This window comes from Ovis aries, chromosome 6 (genome assembly GCF_016772045.2).
Source record: "Ovis aries strain OAR_USU_Benz2616 breed Rambouillet chromosome 6, ARS-UI_Ramb_v3.0, whole genome shotgun sequence".
NCBI lineage: Eukaryota > Metazoa > Chordata > Mammalia > Artiodactyla > Bovidae > Ovis > Ovis aries.
Genome location: NC_056059.1, coordinates 102,763,201 through 102,778,846, shown reverse-complemented (window position 1 = coordinate 102,778,846; position 15,646 = coordinate 102,763,201). Strand labels below are relative to the sequence as shown.

Below are 15,646 nucleotides of genomic sequence, written 5' to 3'. Positions count from 1 at the left end.
TTCTCTGTCTTTTCAGGTGGGAGCTTGTTGGATCTGTGTCTCACTGCAGAGCTGGAGCAGGTGTAGCTGTGTGTGCCTGTTTAACTAGCCAAATCCGAGATGTAGGTCATGGATCCAGCAATGTGGTTGACTGTATGTGACTTGAGTTCCAGTCACCAACGGTTTAGTCATATCTGATAGGCAAGAAAGACAAGCAGGATTTTGTAATGGCCACCTTCGAGCAGTTTTAACCATTACTAGAGTGTCATGTAAATGTAAACTGTTGTATGTGACTGAGTGCAACTTTTGGAATGGTAGCCGAAGAATTACTAGTAATAAAGTTGATATTTCCCACTTTAACAAATAATGAAGTAGGGAAAGAAGACAGTCTAAGCTGAAACCTCCTCCAAAAAAAAAAAAAAAAAGGTTTAACGGAGTGGAGTGCCAGAACCTTGAAATTAACTTTTTTTTTAAGTGTGGATGAATGAACATGCAGAATGAAGTCGCTTGCTGAGCTTTACCTTTTGCCTAAAGGCATTAACCTTAGGCATTGGATTTTTCCTCTGGGGAGATTAGAACCTGTTCATCAACACAGAGGTACCAGGACTCCTAACAGACCTGCTCCATTTGAAGATCATTTCTCCTTGGTGCTGATGAATTTATGCCTTGCTTTTTTCTAGGTGTTGACTTGTCAATTCCTTGGATATTTACAGAAGTAGGAAAAATGTTTCATCTTTCTGAGTGTCAGTCTATAGGATTATAGGCTTCATTTCAGTTTGACTTGTTAGGACATCAAAAGATCTAAATGAACGATTCCATCTGAATGAATCTACACTTATTTTTTCATGTGAAAGGGGTTTTGGTTCATAGTAATAAAAAACGGAACCAGATGAGATTATTAGAGGAGAAGGCTTTAGAGTCAGCATTATTCTAGTGCCCATTTGAGAGACCTTGAATGGGAGTAGTGTCCATTACATGACTCCCTAATGAGGCAACCCCAAAAATATGTTTAACACTCTTTGATTTAATTATTTCATTCTGAATCTGAGATTTATTATCTTTCTATTTTGCTGTCTGCCACCATCATAGTTTTTCTAACTGTACAGAATCTGGATTTATTTATTATGAGAAATTGAACTCAAAAACCCTTTACGGACTTTAGTTGAACTGTTGATTAGTTCATATCCCTCTTTACCAATAAAAGATATTGTAAAAGCAAAGGAAGATGAAACTAGTCTTTTTTCTGTTATATTCTCTCCAGTGTACTTACTGAATTTTAATTGAAAATATTTCTTTCCATTGCTTTGAAGGCAGGCTATTTATACAGCTGTTGATCTAACAGCTCTTCGGTTTTACCAGCATTATAAAGTGGCTTATTCATTATATGTATATATTTTTATAAATATGTATGAAGAATATTAAATTATTCTATTTTGTATTTGCAGTGCAGTTTGGTACTTCTCTTCCAGACGTTCTTGAATCCTCCTTTAGTTATTATGCCTTAGAATTTGGTATAGTTTACTGCTGTCAGTCATCTTGTTCATGAGGAAGCTGGGGCGATGCAGAACCTGAAGTTAACTGCCTAGCAGCTGTGATGGGCCTTGTTAAATGACAACCTAGGCTTTTTCAGTACAGAGAGGCAAAAAGCCACATTACAAAAGGTAGTGCTTTGTGTATATTCAAGCAAAAAAAACAAGGTAAAGAAAATTTAAGAGAACTTGGCTAGCAGAAAAAGGTCTTTCATGAAGCCAACTTAAATGTTCTCAAATTATGGCAATTTTTGCTGTCAGCTTGTGAGCAAGTCCATAAGTCATTGCTGGGTCTGAACTGATGTTCTCTTGTACAACTGTAACCGTATTTCAGTCAACCCCCAACGCAGTTCACTCTGTAGCACTTACTGGACTGGCTATAACTGGCTGCATATGGAGAATAAGGCTCAAAATCTGGCTTCAGCTCTTTCCCAGGTCTAATGGACTTCCTGTATTATAATGCTTGTCTAGGTATGGTTGCCTAATGTTATATTTATTTTGAGGGGGAGTGGATCTTTTATTCTAAGGTTATTAAAAAAGTTTTTTTTTATTTCTGCCTTTGTCATGAGTATAGCATTTGGGAGCATGAAGGTGTTATGTTTCCATTACTAGTTTTTCAATACAGGAGTCATCTAACTACTAAGTTGCTACTCTTGCTACCCATAAAATATGAACTACTGCTAAGGGAAGTAATGTGAAGTAAACAACATGTGGCTAACTGTTACATTATCTGTGGGCCATCAGAAGTATAGCCTTGAAGGACCTGACAATGGTATGAAAAGATTAAAGTGCTTTATGTAGAGTGACAAGTAGCAAAAGAACTTCTCTATAATATTTTCTCAAAACCATATATAAATTTGTGTAGTAATATTCCAGCAAATCAAAATAGTAAAACTCTCATATACTACCAAGTACAGAGATCAGAAAGTTGGATTCACATCAGTGCTGTTTATTGATTCAAAATATATTGCATGTATCTATTATGAATAGGAATATGAGTATTATGTATCTGTTATTATTTCTGTATAGTGTATGTAACTTTGCTTTTCTTTGTTTGATTGCTTGCATAGAATCTTTTCAAAATGATGTAATTGTTTATTCTCCATCCTTCAAATACAAAATTGATTTAGTCGGTTGGCTGAAATATTTTTTTCTCCAAAGAAAGGATCTTTATGTTTAACAGAAAATACGAAGATTTTTGTTAACCCTTAAAGAGGTTAAAGGCAACTGACTGAGCAATTGTCTGTTCAGCAGTTGTAGACTTATACTATTTAGAAATAAGATTGTTTATGCATTAAGATGTTGCCCTTCCGATTAGTAACCTCGTGAATCTTTAATTTTGTTTTCTGCCTGTCTTGCCATTGCTAAAAAGTTTTCTGAAACTCTTCCTTGGAAACCACCTGAAGATCCATTTGTAAGTCATCCAAGAGAATTAGTCTCATCATAGTCATACAAGAACAAACGTGTTTGCCAGAGGAAGTGGATGGGGAAAGGAGAGAGAAATAGGTGGAAAGAGGAAGAAGTACAAGATAACCTGGTTGCAAAATAAATGTGTCATGGGTATGAAAACAGTAGGATAGTTTCTTTGAAGGGAACTCTGAGAATTCTATTGTAGTGCAAAAATTCTGGTGATTTTTGTTGTTTTAACAAGTCATTTTTCCATTATTTTATTGGTTGAGGCTAAACTCAGCCTACTTGAACTATATGAGATTTCTTAAATTTGGGCAGTAATCATGGGGCGTACTGACAACTACAATTTATTAATAACTATAGTTTGTTTAATGCCTGCATCAGTCACTTTATAATAACATTTTAATCTTTACAGTAATTTTGCAGTTGAGAGTTACTCAGATACAGGAAGTAATTTGTCCAAGATTTACAACTAGTCACTGGTTAACCAATATTCCTCTGACTGAAAAATTCTACTGTTCCACCTAAAAGTACGTATATTTAAGGAAGGATTTTCTTTTTCATAGCTGCTGCTTAGCAGTATAAAAGTATTTCTGGTCACTACTTCTCATCTTTTGGTCACTTATTTCCATTTATTATATTGAGATATTGGTATAAGTTTTATGTGTACAACATAATGATTCAGTATACATATACATTGTGAAATGGTCACCACAAGAATCCATCATCATAGTTTTTTTCCTTGAGAAGTTTTAAGATCTATTCTCTCAGCTCCTTTCAGATATGCCACACAGCACTATTAACTATAGTCACAATGCCATACGTTACATCCCCAGGACTTATTTTTTAATATCTGGAATTTGTATTGATACCTTTTGACCCCCTTTACCTATTTCTCCCACCCCTTACACTGCCTCTGGTAACCACTGATGACTTTATTTCTATATTTAATATTTGATACATAAGTGTAATGTGTGTGACATGTAAGTTTTTAAGCATAGTGATGAAACACCTGTGCATTCAGTCCCTAATTATTAATAACATTCCTGGTAGTCCTGACTGTGCCTTTTGTTCCTTCTCAGTTCCAATCCCCTGCCAGCTGTTCTCACTAGAGTTAAGTACTATCCTGAGTCATTGGTTTCTTTGCTGTTTTTTGTTTTCATACAAATATGAAAGCTACATGTTGTGTACTCTTACGTTGGCGAGCTTTATAAAGAATAGTATCATTATGTAGTCTTAGTAGTTTGATCTTTTCATTCAGCAGGTTCACTTTTAAAATTTGTTGGGCATTTTCCCTATTTTTGCTTTGCAGTGCTAAAGTGAACATTTGAACACAGTTTCTTGGTATGCATGCATGTGCAGGTTTTTTCTAAAGTACCTATCCAGAAGTAGAGTTTGCTTGATCAGCTTTATAAACAGTGAAATTATTTTCCAAAATGGTTGTGCCAGTTTACAGAACTATTTTGGAAAATGATTTATTATTTACTTGCTGTTGTAAGACATGATTCATTTGCCAATCTGTTAAGTGTAAGATGATATTTTATTATGGCTTTAGTTTGCATTTTCTTGATTGTTGAGTTGAAAATGTTCCCATGATTATTAGTCGACTGGTTTCTTCTGTGAAATGCTCCTTTTGTCCATTTTTTTCCTTGTTTACCTTAGAGTTCTTCATAATAGGATACTAATTTTTCCATTTATTTTTATTGTACATTATCTTCTCTCGGTTTGTGGCTTAGCTCTTCACTTTGTATTTTGGTACAGAAAACTTTAATGTATTTACATGTTCTTTTTTGTGTCTTAAGAAATCTATCATTTATTCTAATAAAGTTTCTCATATGTAGCCTTTAATCCACCTGGAATTGATTTGTGTATGTGTGTGAGAGGAAATTTTTTTTTTTAGTATTAGATATTTTTTATTATGTGATGACCAGTTTTCTTCATACTGCTTAGTAACATCCTTTCTTTGGGGCCTTTTCCTACATGGCCAGATTCCTTGTAAGTAAATGCGTGGGGCTTTGTATTCTACTCCAGTGGTCAGTTTGTCTAACCAGGAGCTAAGTGACACACAGGATGAAGTATTCTTTCTCTTCTGTTCTCTGAATTATTTAACACTGAAACAATCCATTTATTCAACATGTAATAGAACTTACGTATAAAACCACCTTGACCTCCTTTTTTTTTGAGGAAAACTTAATTATCAATTCAGTGTCTTAGTGGTTATACGACCATTTAGGATGTGTAAGTCATTTTAAGTACGATTTACTTTATAAAATATCATTTGCTGGATCCCACTTGGTTTTACTTGTATTGTTTTCATTAATGTTCACTTCTAAGTATTTTATAAATGTTCATTCCATGTTTTGCTTTGATCTGTGAGTTTAGAAGTATATTTTTAAGTTCCAAATAATGTCTTTTTCTTAATTTCTTTCGGTTCTATCATGATTGTTGTGAATTCTTGAAAAGCCTTATGTTGCAGTAATGCAGTTTCTGTATGTGTATTATATCACTCTAGCTGATTGTGTTCTCAGTTGTCTGTTTATGGCTGTTTTTTTCTTTTGGTTCTTTGACCTATCACTGGAGGGAAGTATGTTAACATTCCACATTGTGATTAGTTTTCAGCAAGGGGGTGTGTGTGTGTGTTGAGGTTTTCTGATTTACATCTATGCTAATTTAAAGGAATAGTTTTTTAACTTTTATTTTCGTTATTTGCAGCTGCACTGGATCTTTGCCATGCTCGGGCTTGCTTTAGTTGCTCTCCAGTTGCTGTGCGCAGGCTTCTCATTCCGGTGACTTCTCTTGTTGCAGAGCGCGGGCTCTAGGGCTCAGTGGTTAGGGCTTATGGGCTCCAGAGCCCAGGCTCAGTAGTTATGGCCTGTGAACTTAGTTGCCCCATGACATGTGGCATCTTCCTTGATCAGGGATTGAATCCACGTTCCCTGCCTTGACAGATGGATTCTTAAACCACTGGATCACCAGAAAAGTCCTGAATTTTGTTTCTAAGTGGTGTATTTTCAGACGTGTGTTTGATTCAATCTGTTCCTAGGGGCTTTATCAACCCTTCCCTCAGGGGCTTCCCTGGTAGTTCAGACAATGTAGGTGACTTGGGTTCGATTCCTAGATCTCAAAGATCCCCTGGAGAAGGGAATGGCTACCCACTCCAGTATTTTTGCCTGGAGAACTCCATGGACAGAGGAACCTGGTGGGCTACAGTCCATGGGATGGCAAAAAGTCGGACACAGATGAGCAACTAACGCTTAACTTCAGGGGCTTTATCATCGATTTGAACTTTCACTGGTTAGTTTTGAACTTTCACTAGTTAGTTGATGAGGGCTAGAAAACCCCAGCCCTTTTAAAACCCCAGCCCTTTCAGACCTGCCTCAGATCCTTTGTCCTGTTGGTATCAGAGAAGGCAAAGAACCTTCCATCATCCAGTGCTGCTCTGGGGCTGGACCTCTGAAACTCTCAGTGAGTGCCTTTTGGCTGTCTTGTGGTTCACATACTGGTTGCTCATACACTTACATACCCTTTCAGTTGTTACTAACATTGCAGAGGTCTCATGCCTGCTTAAATTGTGGGGTTCCTGAAAAACCTATTTTGATTAGTATATTATGCACAGGTTAAAAATTTTTTTTTATCCTACTTGCCCTGGCTGATTTATGCTTTTGGAAGGGTGAGAATTAAGTGGTCAGAACTTTTTACCAGTGGTGGTGGTTTACTTGCTAAGTTGTCTCCAACTCTTGTGACCCCCATGGACAGTCGCCCACCAGGCTCTTCTGTCCATGGGATTTCCCAGGCAGGAATACTGGAGTGGGTTGCCATTCCCTTCTCCAGACGATCTTCCTGACCTTAGGGACTGAACTGAGAGCTTGAACTCGAGTCCCCTGCATTGCACGTGGATTCTTTTACCGCTGAGCCACAGGTAAGCCCATATAGTACTACATCCCTCTGTGAAGCTTAGCTGTTGAGTATCTTAGAAGACCTTAAGAAACTTTTTGGTCCCATATATTTGTCATGCCTAAAGTTTTTTCTCAAATTTAAATGGGGAGTTTTAAATTCATAAACTGTAAGTTTCCTTGGTATAGCTGTGTCTGTGCTTCTCTTCCCTGAATGTCTCAAGTATGTGATTTTATTATATACACCAGTACCTTTTAACAGCAGTGTGCTAAATCCCTTCAAAATATTGATGTAGATTCAGAAAATATTTGTGTTCTGCCTGAGACTTTGCAACTTCCCTTTGTTTAAAAAAAAAAAAAGTTTCTGCTTTGGCTTTTGGCCAAAAGTAATAAAGTTCGTACTTAACCATAAATTCCCTGATTTCCCCCTATTCGTCTGCAAACAATTATCTTTTTTCCTGTCTGGAGACCAGAGCTCAGGACTGAACGACACAGTGGCTATTTGTACTACATTCTAACACAGTCCTCTAGGTTCCTCCTCCTCGCTTCATTTCTTCATTATGTATTTTAATGCAGTACTAAATCAATGTGCTTTCTTAGGAGCCAGATTGATTGAATTGTAATTCATATGATAAAAAAACTGACCCACTAGGTTTACAATCTATGGTTTGTTGTGTCAAATCAGGGCTTCCCAGGTGGCACTAGTGGTAAAGAACCTGCCTGCCAACGCAGGAGACGTAAGAGATGTGGATTCGATCCCTGGGTCGGGAAGATCCCCTGGAGGAGGGCATGGCAACCCACTCCAGTATTCTTCCCTGGAGAATCCCCATGGACAGAGGAGTCTGGTGGCCTACAGTCCGTGGTGTCTCAAAGAGTTGGACACAACTGAGTTGACTATCACACACGTGCCAACATCACCATAACCCAGATTGTTCATTTTCATGTTCCCCAAATTCTCACGAACCCCTCTTGGGGTCAGTCTTCACTCCTTCCCTCTTTTCCTTCCTGCCTCTCAAGGCAACCACTAATATGGTTTCTGTCCATAAACTTGCCTTTTCTGAGTATATCATGTAAGTGAAATCAAACTCATATTGAATATAGCATTTTGTACCTGTTTCACTTAGCATAATGTTTTGAGGTTCATTTCACCTGTACTGTCGTCGTTTTAATACTGAACAGTCTGTCTTACGTTGTTCAGCCATTTACCAGTTGATCAGTTTCCAGTTTGGGGCCATCACGCAGCATGCTGCCATGAATGTTCATAAATGTGTCCATGTGAACATGTTTTCATGTATCTTGGTGAGTCTACACAAGTGGGATTGCTGGTTTTTATGGTTATCCACAGGGGGTGTACTATATTATATTCCCGTCAGTACAGTAGGAAGTTTCCACTTTCTCATCATCCTCTCCAACACTTTGTCTCTTTGATTACAGCCATTCTCCTGGGTGTGAAGTGGTATCTCATTGTGATTAAACCAGTGTATTTAACAGCATTTTTTCCCTAAAGGAAATAGTTGTTGGTTGTTCAGTCACTTATTTGTGTCCAACTCTTTGAGACCCCATGGACTGCACGCCAGGCTTCCGTGTCTTTCACTTTTCTTGGAGTTTGCTCAAACTCCTGTCCACTGAGTTGGTGATGCCATCCAGCCATCTCATCTCTGTTGCTCCCTTCTCCTCCTGCCTTCAATCTTTCCCAGCATCAGGGTCTTCTCCAGTGAGTTAGTTCTTCGCATCAGGTAGCTGAAGTACTGGAGCTTCAGTCACTGCAGTGAATATTCAGGGTTAATTTCCTTTAGGATTGACTGATTTGATCTCACAGTTCAAGGGTTTTTCGAGGGTCTTCTCCAACACCCCAGTCAAAAGCATCAATGCACTCGGCCTTCTTTATGGTCCAGGGAAGTGGCTGCTCTCTAGTGGTACATTCCTCACATTACACTTGGGAAAAGGGCATTAATGAGAAGCTTGAACATGCATTTCAGGTTGTGCCTGCATCGTTTAGCTCACTGAGTGCAATTTGAGGCCCAGGTCCAAAATGTTTTCCTAATTACCTTTTTTAATAATCTTCAGAATCTGGCTGTGGCTTTTACTTAATCCCTGGAGGTGCATTATAATCGAGCCAAGTTGTTGTGCTTCGGATCTCATCTTCTTTACATACTCAACATCTTGTGGCATAAAGGTTTACACCTGTGGAGTGGCTAATGCCTGTGAAGATGGGGGAGGAAAAGGCCAGAGACAGTTCTGTCGACTCGAACTTACCACATCCTTTCAGACGACAGCCAGAGGAGTAAACAGCTCTTACAGGGGAACGAACGTAAGTTCTTCTTAATGAATTGCACACAGATGGAATGTCTGGAGGTTCCTGGTATTTTCAGGTAACACTTTGTAAATATGTCTGTAGAGAGCTGTAAAACTTGAGGAGAATGGGTCTCAGCTGCCCCAGGCTCTTGGGGCTCTCAAGCAATGAGAGCACTAGGCACATTAAAGATCGTGAAGAAATTGAGCTCAGGAAGGAACCTGGCCAGCCACTGGATTAAGGAATGTGTATTTGTGAAGTAAAGATGTGGCTTCAGGAAATTAGGGTAGAAGGAACTCTTTGGCCAACCCAGTACATATGTGAAATTTGAAATTTCCCTAACCTCTTAGGCCTTAGCACAGTGCATTTACCCAACAATACATTTTGCTCTCTTGACATGTTTGTAAAATGATCATGTATGTGTGTGTACACACACATGCTCGCACGCACGCACGCACGCGCGCGCGCGCCTGAGTACAAAGCAGTAGAAAGCATGATGGATGGGCCTGCCCGCAGCTGATTTACTGCTTCAGCAAATGGAGGCGAGAGGAGAGGCCGGACCATCCACCTGTGATGTTTGACTACACAGTAATTCTACTCTACAGTAAATGAAATTATGTTATCAATTGAGTGGATAAGGGGGTATAAGATTTAGGGTAGGTGATACATAATTTATTTGACTTCAGGATACACACTAGATAGGGAAATTGATATTAGAGAACTAAAACAATTTTAAACATGCATCAGAACCTTAAAAATGTGGTAATGAATGTCACCTTTCAAATGGTCCATATGTGGAAATTTTTATTAATCTGATGTCCTCACTACCAAAACAACTTATGGAGATACTATTATTCTATGAGGATAGTTTTTATCCTCTGCCTTTGTTTTGGAACCAAGTCTGGTGATATATATGAAGAGTATTGTTTAAGTCTTCCCAGAAAAGCTATCATAAAGTAAGTAGGGTTGTGTGTATGCCTGCCTGTCTAGTTCTACAATTTTAAAGACGATTTTATAAACTTGTGATCAAGGGTGACAAGTGTGTAGAACCCCACTTTATCCGCCCCCACGCTGATGATGATCTTGGACAGTGGTCTTTTAACTCATGTTTAATAGGGAAATGTTCGATTATTAGTATTTTTACTATGTAGACTTTAGGATACCATTTATTTTAACCCCTTTTTTTGTTACAGATGAGGAAATAAATATAGTACACAACATTCAGGTAACTTGACAAGACAGAACGTGATAGTGGTTTTGCCTAGACACTGATGAAAATGAGAGGAGTCCAGCTGGGGCCCAAGATACTCAAAGCCCTCAAAGTCTTCAGTTTCTGAGTTAAAGTTTTATTTGGTCCCTTTACTGTGAAATTTGGAGGACCCAAGGGGCATTCATGCTGCTGCCTGTTATAGCTATGTTATATTTGCTGGTACTTTAACCTTTACAGGTTACTTTACATTGTTCATGACCTTAAAAATTTTATGCTAATTTCTTTAAGGGTTTATCACATCGAATTTAATTTTTAATTTGGCTGTGCCACTTAACTTATGAGATCTTAGTTCCCTGGCTGTGAAAGGGCAAAGTCCAAACCACTGGAGTACCAGTCCCTATTTCTCTTTATTAAGAAGAAAACCTGTCGATCTCAACAGTCACTGGAAATATACTGCTGTCTTGACTAGTTCTGGTAAATGGTGAAAATCCACAGGACAACACATATAGCAACATCAGACAGGGTCCCTCCAGTCGTGCTCCTTAAGTTTCTATGACGGCAAGATTCTCAGGACTTCCTGCTTTATAAAACCTAATTCCTGCTCACAATCCAGTTTTCCTGATTGTCTCTAGCAAAATTCAAAAATAGTTAAATGTTAACAGTGTTAGGATACTGGTTGTGGATGACATTTTAAAAGCTTATAAAAGTCATTTCCTTTAGTTCCTTCTAAGCAAAGTTTCTAACTTCAATCAAGATCTGTATCATAACCTGAGTTTCATCTGTTACTAGCTGTTTGACCATGGACAGATGAGCCTAAATCTCATCATCTGTAAAGCATGATAATGAAATGACTAATTTGAAAGGTTTTAAAAATATACACCACGGGGCTTCTCTGTTGGACTAGTGGTAAAGAATCCACCTCCCAACCCAGGGGATACGGGTTTGATCCTGGAATATCCCACAGAGCAGCTCTGCCTGTGCACCACAGCCACTGAGCCACACACCCTAGAGCCTGTGATGAGAGAAGCCACTGTAATGAGAAGCCTGCTCATTGCAACTAGTGAGAAGCCCCCTCTCGTTGTGTAACCAGAGAAAGCCTGGGGGCAGCAACGAAGACCCAACGCAGCCAAAAAACAAAAGCGACTGTGTGTGGAAAGTACACAGCACACAAGGTTAACACATTCTGACCACATTTCACTGTCCAGGTCTGCTGTGCAAAAGGGATGGGAAGGTATCATGGATGTAGTGAGTGAAAGGAAAAAAGGCAAGGTGGCTCTGCTTTGCTGTGGGGAATTCAGGACCAATACACAGGCATAAGAGGAGTGTTGTCCTCTGCCCAACAGATAAGCTGGCTTATGCCATGCTCTCCAGCTTGAAATAATCTGATCAGTGTAGCCACAGCAGTTGGCTTTAAAATAGCATCTAGGTTAGCGAGTGCCACCGAGGGCCAGGAGTTAGATGTTTGAATGGAAAAATACCTGATTTGAAGTTACCTGTCATCCTCATGAAGAGACATGACATGCGGTTCAGAAGGACATACACTTTATGCCAATGTGCATTCTGAATGGGTGGGAGAAAAATCTCACAGGGATGAAAGATTACAGTCTTCCCTTGTCGTTCACCTTTATTTAAAATCAAAAGAGCGACTTCCCTGGTGGCCCAGTGGCTAAGATGCCACACTTCCATTGCAACAAGACAGGCTCAGTCCCTGGTCCGGGAACATCCTGGGAAGATCCCACATGCTGAGGAGCAACTAAGCCCGTGGGCCACCTCTGCAACTTCTGAAGCCCACTCACCTTGAGCCAATGCTTGAGAAGCCACCACAGTGAGAAGGCCACACACAGCTAGAGAGTATATCCCACTTGCCACAACCAGGCAACGCGTATGCAGCAAAGAAGACCCAGTGAGGGAAGGAAAGAAAATAGGACTAGTCAACTAAGGCACAGGAGTGACGCATCACAGTGAAATCTTAGACTAGGTCCATGTGGGCCACAGAGAAACCTATGGTGAAATTCATCCTATACCTCCAGTGGGCTTCAAAACTTTGCCAGTATCTTACAGCTTCCAGTTCCATCCAGGATGAATTTGGACCAAGAAGTAAGTTTTAAAGATGAATGGAGCTTGAAACCCTAAGGACCCATGTCAGTGATGTAAATGGAGTCTCCCTCACTCAGGCATTGGCCCTGGCCTTCAGCGTTAGAAATGGGAAATGCTGTAAGTGGCCCATGATGTCTCCCAAGGTATAGGCCACAGGACAGACTTGGGAAGAGTCATGTAATCAAAAACCTAGTCCAAGTTTCTTAATTTACAAATGAGAAGGAAAAGATAATCTCACAGAAATGAACTAAAATAGGACTACACACTCCACAGAATCAAACACCAAGTGGCCAAATAAGTTTTGTTTAATTAACTGGTTAATTTCAGAGAATGCAAATTGAGGTAGTAAAGACTTACTTTGCAATTGAAGCGGGCAAGAACATAAGCTCATCCACAGTTGGTATAAGAGCTTTTGGGGAGAAGTGGTCTGGTAACAAATTCTTTAATTAGTCTTTTGACCCAGACATTACCCCTTCCAGAATTTATCCTGCAGTAACACTTGTAAGGGCTTCCCCGGTGGCTCAGATGGTAAAGCATCTGCCTGCAATGTGGGAGACCCAGGTTTGATCCCTGGGTCAGGAAGATTCCCCTGGAGAAGGGAATGGCTACCCACTCCAGCATTCTTGCTTGGAGAATTCCATGGACAGAGGAGCCTGGTGGGTTACTGTCTGTGGGATCACAAAGAGTCATGACTGAATGACAAACACACCGGGGTGGCTTGCATGCATAAAGGGATAATGTTTAAGTAAATGATTCACCTTTACTTGCACAATATTTTACAGCCAAAATGATTAACATAGAAGACATAAAGTGGGGAAAAGTCTGAATATAGTTCATCTAAATTTGTGTTTAAAAATAATGTTTTAAGTGCCCAAAGGTCCTGGAAGGAGATGCATCAGACTTGATGGTGGTTTACTCTGGGGAGGAAGGGATAAAGTTGACTTGCTCTTAAGACATTTTTTGCTGTATGTGCTTCTTTGTCATCTGACTATTTGTAAATCAGATTGAAAACAATCTTTTAAAAACTTACAAAATGGGGCTTCCCTGGTGGCTCAGTGGTAGAGAATCTGCCCGCCAATGCAGGGGACACAGATTCGATCCCTGGTCTGGGAAGATCCCACATGCGGGAAGGAACTTAAGCCTGTGCACCGCAACTACTGAGGCTGTTCTGTAGAGCCACAGCCACGGCAGCCTTCGCGCCTAGAGCCCGTGCTCTGCAACGAGAGAAGCCACTGCAGCGAGAAGCCTGGGTACACAGCTAGAGAGGAGCCCGTGGTCGCCGCAACTACAGAAAAGCCCTCACACGGCAATGGAAACCCAGCACAGCCAAAAATACATTTTAAAATTCCAAAATGATACTTATAGATATGTAGGCTTCAGAGAGCTGCAAAACCACTCTTCTCAGTCACTTATTCCCTTGAGATGCTTGTAAGTCCTCAGTTGTGACCTTGTGTACCAAGTCCTACCTGCAGAAGGAGGACTTCAGAGACTACAGAACAAAGATGAGAAAGCAGGGAGTTGAATAGTTTAACTAAAGACGTTTTCCTAAAGCCCATGCAACTGAGTACAATTGGTTTTCCAATAGCAGTGTGTACATATGTAGAAATGTATGTGTGTGTGTGTGGGGGGGGGCACAGGTGATAATTTACAGGAATATTTAGCAGTGGAGAAATGCAAACCATAATTGTTTCTGTCTGCTAGAGATGTTGGGGCTGGGCCCCTGTAGTAGAGAAGGGTGATATAAAGCACTTATTTGAAGCAGGCACATGGTCTTTTCAAGCTATAATAGAACTGTGTTTACAAAGTATTTCAAGGCCTGCCCTCCAGTCTGTCCAAAGGGCACAGGTCTTTATTATCAGAGCCTAGATGTCTCGCTAGAGCTTTGGCTTTCAGCTGAGCATGGTCTGTGCAGAAACCACAAACACTGAAAGAAGCCTAAGACAAAACCTGCTAGATGGGTACAGTTATCTAATACAACCGGAACAGCAGATAAACCTCCAATTATATTTGGGTAAAGACCCGCTGGCCTTCAGAGCTGTTTAAAATGGATTCAAGAGTTTTGAACACCACTTAGGGGTCCTAATTTAAAACGGCCTGGACTGTATACAATTCACATTCCCAACAACCATGGCAAATAGTGAACAAATATTCATTTAAATAAGAGGCTCCAACAGTGCCTAAATACATGAAAAGACAAAAAGACACACAGAGGAGTTTGTGATCTTACCTTCAAGTTGCTGCCGGTGATCAGGAGTAGTAAAATTGTCTTCCAGTGTCTGGCAAACTGTCCTTACATACCTTGAAATACCAAAAGCAGAAACTGCAAAGACGGTAGAAGCTGGCCTACTTAACACTCAACAAACTTTGTTTAAAAATGGACTCTCTGGGAGAGGGAGAGGGTGGGATGATTTGGGAGAATGGCATTGAAACGTATACTATCATGTAGGAAACAAATCGCTAGTCTAGGTTCGATACAGGATTCTTGGGGCTGGTGCACTGGGATGACCCAGAGAGACGATAAAGGGAGGGGGGTTCAGGGTTGGGAACTCATGTGCACCTGTGGTGGATTCATGTCAGTGTATGCAAAACCAATACAGTATTGTAAAGTTAAAAAAAGTTTACTATTTTTAAAAATGCTATAATAAAAACTACAAAGCAAAAGATAATTTGGAGAGAAGTATTAACAACATAGTAAGAGGTTAGCATCCTGAATATAATAAAAGGAAAAAGATGAATATCCTGGAGGAATAATTTGTTCTTTTTTTTTTTTAACTGCTCAGCATCCTCTTCCTTCATTAATGAAACCCTTCCTAGCGATGAACTCATTCCGTATGACTTAAAACTTACCCTGTATCTATCCAGCTAGGCTCTTGAATTGGGTCTAGAGTATTGGTCCCAAAACCTCTGCACTACAAATGGCAACTTCATTTGTAACAAAAAACATACTCAGCACCATAAGAATGAAAATGTAAATGAAGATAGCAGGTTCCCTACCGATCAAATTGGGTCACTTTTTCCTTTTCATGTTTTCCAAACATAATAGCCATGGTTAGTAAAGGACCAGATTATCAATGTCTGCTAAAACCTCTAAGTGAAACATGGTTGGTACAGAGAAAAGCCCATGTTTATGAGTTTTGGCTGTTGTATCCTCACCACAGACTTTAAGTTAGCAACACTAATAGGAGGACACGTAGGGAAAACAAATCCGAGATGTAGGACACTGTTAGGAGATGCA

The 15,646-nt window shown here is 39.8% G+C and overlaps 1 protein-coding gene across 6 annotated transcripts in view; it reads left to right on the top strand.

Moving 5' to 3' along the window:
* KLHL8 (kelch like family member 8) overlaps nucleotides 1-4,766 on the top strand; it is a 60,746-nt gene extending 55,980 nt beyond the window's left edge. For all 6 annotated transcript variants that reach the window (XM_027971165.3, XM_042251620.2, XM_042251619.2 and 3 more), the window contains one exon: nucleotides 17-4,766. In XM_027971165.3, the coding sequence (XP_027826966.1) occupies nucleotides 17-140 (124 nt within the window). In that variant the 3' untranslated portion in view covers nucleotides 141-4,766. The remainder of the gene's footprint in view (nucleotides 1-16) is intronic.
* The last annotated feature ends 10,880 nt before the right edge of the window (nucleotides 4,767-15,646 follow it).